Below are 7951 nucleotides of genomic sequence, written 5' to 3' on the forward strand. Positions count from 1 at the left end.
AAAACAACAAATCAGCCGGCATCCTCTTACTTAAAGGTATTTCAAGCACCAAATTGATCTCCTCCTCTGAAAGAATTGGAGCCATGACCTCCTCTCTCCATGTCCCAGTTGAAGCATCAATGAAATCTGCAACTTTCATCAGCGGGTTTGCCTCGATGTTTGGGTGCAACACACTTCCACCCCTCTCACCCGGTAGCCAGCGGTCCTCCCACACCTTAATCGACTCACCATTCCCCACTCTCCACCGTAACCCATCAAGTAGCAGTGACTTCGACCCCCACAAACTACGCCAGGCAAAACTTGGGTCGTGACCCCGTCGAGCATCGAGAATTGAAGTGTGTTTGAAATACCGTGCCTTCATCACTCTTCATGCCAGCGAGTCCGGGTTGGTCATGAGCCTCCACACCTGTTTCGCCAATAAAGCCTGGTTGAAGACGCGAAGGTTTCTGAATCCCATCCCTCCCATAGCCTTCGGCCTACATAACCTGTCCCACCGCCACCAGTGGATCTTCCTCTTTCCTTCCGTAGTTCCCCACCAGAACTTGGCCATCATCGAATGCATTTCATCTATAAGCCCGTCTGGATAGCGAATAAGCTCATCATATACGTCGGAATGGCCTGTACCACAGCCTTAATTAGAATCTCCTTCCCGGCTTTTGACAATATTTTCTCCTTCCATCCCTGCATTTTCTTCCAAATTCTTTCTTTGAGGCTAGCAAATATCACCTTCTTCGACCTTCCTATTACCGTAGGCAAGCCCAAATACTTCTCGTGCCTATCGACCTCGCGGACCCCCAACGCAGCCAACAAGCTTTCCCGTGTTGATGGTAGCACTTTCTTGCTGAAAACCACTTCCGATTTGGAGTAATTAATTTTTTGTCCCGATGCTCTTTCGTATGTGCTGATAATTTCAGCTATTGTCGAGCATTCCCTCATGTTTTCTCTCGCAAAAAGTATGCTATCATCCGCAAAGAAAAGGTGAGAAATCCTCGGAGCTCCGCGGCAAGCCCTCGACCCGTGCAATTTTCCTTTATCCACCGCATCCTTTATTAAATATGAGAAAGCATCAGCGCACAAAAGGAATAGATAGGGGGAGATAGGATCCCCTTGACGCAATCCTCGGCTCGGTTTCACAAGACCCGACGCTTTCCCATTGATGAGAAACGAATGGGAGACTGTGGACACACACTTCATCACCCTATTCCTCCAATTAGAGGAAAAACCCATTCTTTTCATTACCTCATCAAGGAAAACCCATTCCACCCTGTCGTACGCCTTGCTCATATCAAGCTTGAGAGCAATGTTCCCGTGTCTGCCTTCCCCACTTCGTTTCATCGCAGGAAAATTTCGAACGCGACAAGGGCGTTGTCAGTGATAAGTCTTCCGGGTGTAAAGGCACTTTGGTTCTCAGAGATAAACCCGTTCAAGAATGGTTTAAGTCGGTTTGCAAGGATTTTTGACAAGATTTTATACGTGACATTGCATAGACTAATGGGGCGAAACTCCGTAATTTTCTTTGGCGAATTGCACTTCGGAATTAAGACAACGTTAGTCATATTAATTCGCTCCATGTCTCCTCTTCCAGCCCACCAGTCACGAGCAAACCCGCATACATCCGTGCCCACGATGTCCCAAAATTTCTGATAAAACAAAGCATGCATCCCATCCGGCCCCGGCGCCTTATTTGGATGCATACCAAAAAGGGCATTCTTCACTTCATCATCTCTAATCGGGCTGTCTAACACCTGGTTAATGTTAGCAGAAATTACCTCTGGAATACACCCCAAAACGTCATCGAAGTTGGACGGGTTACTGGAGCAAAACAGTCGGCTGAAATAATCCTCTACCACTTTCGCAATGTCCTCTTCTTCCGTACACCAACCCCCATCTTCATTTTCAATTCCCACAATGGTATTCCTCTTTTTTCGTTGCTTTGCTTTATGATGGAAGTAGCTCGTGTTTTTGTCCCCATCCCGCAACTCGCATTTCCGGGCCCTGGTGTACCAGTATGTTTCGACTTGTCTTCTCAGCTCATCCACCTCCTTGACAATACCTCTACAGCGATTTATCATGTCCGCCGACGGGGGTTGACGTTGCCAATATTCCAGTTCCGCCTCCTTCTCCCGGATTCTCTTTTTAACATCCCCAAACCGTTCCTTAGCCCAACTAGCCAACCTCGCCGCACACATCTCTATCTTATCAGTTATCTCCCCAGCACCCTCATCCACCCACGCCTCCTGAACTACTCCTCTGCACTGCTCATCAGCGACCCAAAAAGGCTCAAGCTTGAAGCCCCGTCTTCCCACCCTCCCACGCTGCCTCTCCTCTTGTTTTATAAGGATAGCGGAGTGATCAGATGAGTAAATAGGGTAATGTTGCACAATGGTATGAGGGAAAAGGTATCCCCACTCAGTTGTTGCTACCGCTCTATCAAGCCTTTCCCGAACCATCGTTGCCACCTCCCGTCCTCTTTGCCATGTGAATATGTTCCCCCTATACCCCAAATCATAGAGAGCACAATCGTCAAGGGTTTCTCGAAAGGCATCCATCTGGCTCTCCCTCCTTATTGCTCCACCCTCCTTCTCGGTTGCACTAAGAATTTCGTTAAAATCACCAAATAAAACCAGCGGTACCTGACTACTATCACATATTCTCCTCATCAGGTCCCAAGTTTTATGTTTATTGCTCGTCTATATTCTTCAATGTACAAAATCCAGATTATTTCCCCTAAATCTGTTTCCCCCAAAACTAATCATTACCCATTCATAATTTCTTTAATGTACAAAATCCATAAATATTTCCTCAAATTTCATACATGAGTCGATCTTTGGAAAACTCAATTTCCCCCAAATTAAATCTGGTAAATGAATAGTGGTGGATTTGGGAGAAGAGCGGGAATATAGAGATGTGTAAAAAGTGTTGTTAACACAACCAGGCCACATTGATTATCTATCTCCCCTATTTCAAGATCCAATTTCTTACATTTCTAAGACTGAAAATGAAGCTTCAAAATTTGGTATATGTAAAATTATTCCTCCCCTTAAAAAAAATCTGTCATTTCCAATTTCAATAAATCAATCACTTTGCTTAATTCTAATAGTAATAGGAATAATAATTCAATTTTTGAGGTAAACCCTTAAAATATTGTTCCGACATTAACCGTGGTCTCTAATCTGAATTCATTTACCAAATTTGTTCAAAACACCCAAATTCGTTCACCAAATAAATGAATAAAACGATTAATAAGGGAGAACAAAATAAATAAAAATATTGCAAAATCAAAATCGAAAAGTAATTACTTTTTCTACTGATTCATGCTTGAAATTGATCCCAGTTTCTAAAAATTTGTTGAAACAAATTGATGGTTGAATTGAATTGACAGGAAATTGTAAAGGTTGAGTTTGGATAGAGGACGCAGGCGATGATGTTGATGTTGAAGCAAGGAGCAGCGGTGTTGTGAGTTGGATTTGCAGGTGTGAAGAGTGGCTGGTGCTGGTGGTGATTGCAGGTTGAAGACGAGATGCAGGGGACAAAAATTAAATTACGCTGCTCAGGGATGCCTTCTGGTATCTTGCTATGTAAGCACGGGGCGTTGTCTTCTCATTCCGATCTATTTGTATTTAAAAACCAGAGCTTAGCAATCTGTCTAGGGTTATTATAGCTGGTTATGAGTTGGTAAGTTTGGGGTTACATAGATACTGAGTCGTTCTGTTAAAAGTTAGCTTGAATAACTGGTAATTTTGTGAGGGTTAATTATAGCTCGTTGTGGCTTAGTAAATTTGGGGTTACCGATGTGTATATATATTGTATATGACTCTTTGGAGATTTATCTTATATAGGATTCAAAAATAAAACTCAATCTTTTTTGTAATTTACTATATATCTTATTTGATTAGCTCAAAATAATTATCTTCAGCTGAGTTTATTATTAAAAATAAAAATTGTGTTTTAAAAAAGTTGTAAATTTGGGGTTATCGATGTGTATATATATTGTATATGACTCTTTGGAGATTTATCTTATATAGGATTCAAAAATAAAACTCAATCTTTTTTGTAATTTACTATATCTCTTATTTGATTAGCTTAAAATAATTATCTTCAGCTGAGTTTAAAAAAATTAGAGTCTCTAGAATTGCCTGAAAAAAAGCCTCTTTTATATATATACTAGATTTAATGCCCGTGCGATGCACGGGCCTACTTGTACTATTCTATCAGGTATAAAACTGAAAATGTTAAAAGCGATATCTAAAATTATTATTTAAAAGTTGAATTGACTTAAAAGATAGAAAAAAAAATGGAGTAAGAGGTTACATTAATTATTAATAATATATACTATATGTTAAACTAAAACACGATCCACAACTTTAAAAATTGTAAAATGATGTCATTATTGAGCATATAACTTTTTCAGTACAATAGGCTTTTTCGTTAAGAATTCAACGACTATCTTATACGAAGTACACTTAAGTGACTTAACCTTATACTATCTTCTTGAAATAGATGACCATATTATACACTCGACTTCAACTTCAACCTCAATATGACGATGAGCTGGGCCTTTCACGTTGGATTACGCAAACACTACTTCACGATCGGGTTAATATGACCCCATTAGGTATATAATAATATCGACAACGGTAACGGAGAAAGTTCTTTATTTGTTGAATAATAGCGACCAAGATGCCGAAAAAAAGCTTACAGTCAAACCCTATTTCGTGCTTGCCTTATGCAAATAATAATGAATAATGGGAAATAAATCGTTGAATTATTTAGACTTGAGATGAGACCATGCGAAGGGCCGACAAATGAGAATCAAAGGGATGAGATTTGAAGAAATAGAAAACCCCATTAATTATATGGGCATAAAGATCTTTTAGGATATTATGGTACAATTCATCTCAGAATCTGTTAATAAATACAGAATAATTATTCATATTATTTACGTTAAAACACTCTTCGCATTAAACAGTCGGCCCACACAAAAATTACTACAAATCAAATAGTCCTAACTTATTTATTTGAATTATACTTGCATTCTACTCCTAAATAGTCAAATCTACTATATATCATGTAAAAATCATAGTAACTCCGCATCTTCGAGTTAATCTTTAAAAAAAAAACTAATAACTTCAACGTATAACTTATTGATTAAGAAGTAGGTACAATGACTAATAAGTTAGAGGTACTGTGATACTAAAAGTAAAGTAAAAATAAAGCTAATAATGTCTACATGTATATGGAAAGTAGTAACTATTATCTTCGAGTTTACCAATTACCATACAATGTCTTCATGTCAGTATGATTTGTCTTTGAAAATAGTCTGTACTTTGTAGTTCCTCATAGACCGTAAATACATCCTACAAAAACGATAAAACAAAAGCAAATCAAATTAATTAGAAAATATAAATATAAATCAATCAATGATAATAAAGAACGTAATAATGCTATAATAAATAATAATAATTTGTCTGAATAAAATGACGCACAGAAAGAAATAAGATCATACAAAATAAAATAAATAAATCAATTTACATAAAATACAAAAGTAGGAAAGATTGGTTTGAGTTTGGGTGCATGCACGTAGCAATGATCATCAATGGGTATTTATACAGTAACTGATAAGAGTTAGCTCATGGTAATCGACATCAATTAGAACTCATGCATACACAATTTTCTACGTAAAATATTGTTGAGAAACCTATCCAGATTACACTCTACCACCGCTGATTAGTATTAGCAGTATTTGGGTGCGATTCAATAAAAGAATTTCTTATCTTGTGTAACTATCCCTAAATATATTTTGTATTTAAAAACAATTAGGTAGTTCGTAAAATTTGGACTCTCTCTAATCGCTCGAAAAAAATTTTCTTTATTAATATAGATAGATATATATTGATGATTACATGCCTTTTATGTTAGAATGTTGTTACTTCTGCTATTTGATGTTTAATGCAGGAATGATGCATTTGAGGTGTTAGACGACTTAAAGGCGTTCCCCCCCAAAACATTACCCAATGACTTCTTAACGGGATTTACGGTCGTAAACGAGGTGTATTGGTGGAGAAAATCGGACCCTAGGCCTTTTCTTTATAATTTTAAAGGTTTTTCTAACCAATGCCCACTAGACATAGGATAAGAAAACAAAAAAAAGGAAAGAATTAATTGTATTTATTTTAAAGGAAAGTAAAAGTAAATAGAATATTCCAATTTAAAAATATCAATTAATTCCTTCATTTTTTTTGTTTTCTTATCCTATGCCTAGCGGGCATAGGTTAGAAAAACCGTTATTTTAATAACTATTTCATTACTTGTTTACTTTAGTTAGTTATTAGTTTAGTTAAATTACTTAACTTATTATTAATCAATCTTTTGATTTGCGCAACTGACTTGTAACTTGAGATCAAACTAGTACTTAATCCGTGATTTCCTTGTGGTTCGACCTTAACTACCTTACTACTATATATCAAATCAACAAACAAAATTCACAATCATCATGCCCGACCATAATATAAAACAAAATTGATGATGCATATAACAAGGATTCATTTTGTTACCTTATTAACGTAGCGACAATAAGCAGCATAGGAATCTACTGGACCGTCTTCTCTTGGTCTTTCGAGGTAATAATCTCAATTTCCTTTCACAAATATAAATTAAATCATCAATTTCAAATCTTTTACTTTTAATTTTCAAAATTCAATTTACATTTTTAAAAACTATTTATGTAAAAGAAATAATTCATTATTTACAAGCACTTCATAACCTATACTATATAGAGTAGGTCTCTTGAGAGATGGTTTAAAAGGATAATAAAATAGGTACAAATCATGATTAAAGATAAATGGGTACATTTATCATATAAATGGGTACGAAATTACAATGTCACGATCAATAACAAGAGGGTTACGAAATACAAATGTAGCCGTTTTTTCCAGCTCGATATTTGGCAGCAATTGAATAGAAACTAGTTGTTGGAGACGGAATGAGAGTTGAGTCAAATAGGATCCTGTGCGAACCTAAAGTTCGGTGCGAACTTACGAACTCATTAACAACCCTTGGATTAAGACAATCTACGGTACCAATTTGACACACCAATTACTTCTGTTAATCCTCCCACACAACCTAACTCCAACTTTCTCTCTTATCCTATTGCATCCCCCACCCATCCCAGGCTGCCGGCGTGCACAACCTTGCCGGAGCACGCCGCACTTGTCGCCGGCACATCAATTCTATTACCGATAGCAACTGAGATATCATATAACACAAACTCATCCTCACATCACCATACACTGCTATCTAATTACTCGTGTCATGAACAGACATCCGCGACTCCGACAACCGAGGACTGATTGTCGACGGTAGTTAAAGAGAGTGTCGTCGGATATGGCGATGGCTCTTCATCCCTTTCTCTTTCACCCATTTTTCATTCTCCTCATCTGGCCGCCACTCCGGCTTGCCATCATCGACCACATATATTAGTGCATTCCATTCCCCGACAAGTCAATAGGCGACGATCTGGTGGCATAGATGGTGAAATGTCGAACTAATGGTGAGTATTTAGGTAAAATGGAATGGTCATCTGAGAAGAAGAAATTCGACGGGACTGGTGTTTGTGGGGATTCCGGTTGACTAGGTGGTGTTGATTTTGATCGGGCGGCGATGGTGGCAGTGACGAGATGATGTTTGTTGTGGTTCTGACAAGGTTGCTGATTGTGGATGGGGAAGCTCGTAGATGTTGCTGGAGTCATTTGAGGTGTCTACTGATATCTTCAGCGCCGTTGAAGTTGTTCACCAATGGCTCCGGTGCCGTTTGAGGTGGCCGTTGTGTGAAAGCGATGAATTTGTGGTGTCGTAATGGTATTGATGGCGGTAGATACACAAAATATCACTCCAGATACACATGGTATTACTACGGGATACACAAATCGATTTGTGTATCCGGTAGTAATAC

The 7951-nt window shown here is 38.1% G+C and overlaps 1 protein-coding gene across 1 annotated transcript; it reads right to left on the minus strand.

Moving 5' to 3' along the window:
• Nucleotides 1-1488: 1488 nt before the first annotated feature.
• On the minus strand, nt 1489-2660 carry LOC141654709 (uncharacterized). The gene is made up of 2 exons (XM_074461830.1): nt 1697-2660; nt 1489-1529 (listed from the first exon to the last, which is right to left on the minus strand). The coding sequence occupies exons 1-2, from the start codon at nt 2658-2660 to the stop codon at nt 1489-1491; spliced, it is 1005 nt and encodes a 334-aa protein (XP_074317931.1).
• Between the last annotated feature and the right edge of the window lie 5291 nt (nt 2661-7951).

The sequence above is a fragment of the Silene latifolia genome, chromosome 5 (assembly GCF_048544455.1).
Source record: "Silene latifolia isolate original U9 population chromosome 5, ASM4854445v1, whole genome shotgun sequence".
Taxonomy (NCBI): domain Eukaryota; kingdom Viridiplantae; phylum Streptophyta; class Magnoliopsida; order Caryophyllales; family Caryophyllaceae; genus Silene; species Silene latifolia.

Bases quoted from the DNA above. Each gene is read 5' to 3' on its own strand.
- LOC141654709 (XM_074461830.1), bottom strand. From the start codon at position 2,660: ATGAGGAGAATATGTGATAGTAGTCAGGTACCGCTGGTTTTATTTGGT. The intron at 1,530-1,696 runs GTATGCATCCAA...TTAATTCCGAAG, and splicing joins AGTGAAGAATGCCCTTTTTG to TGCAATTCGCCAAAGAAAAT.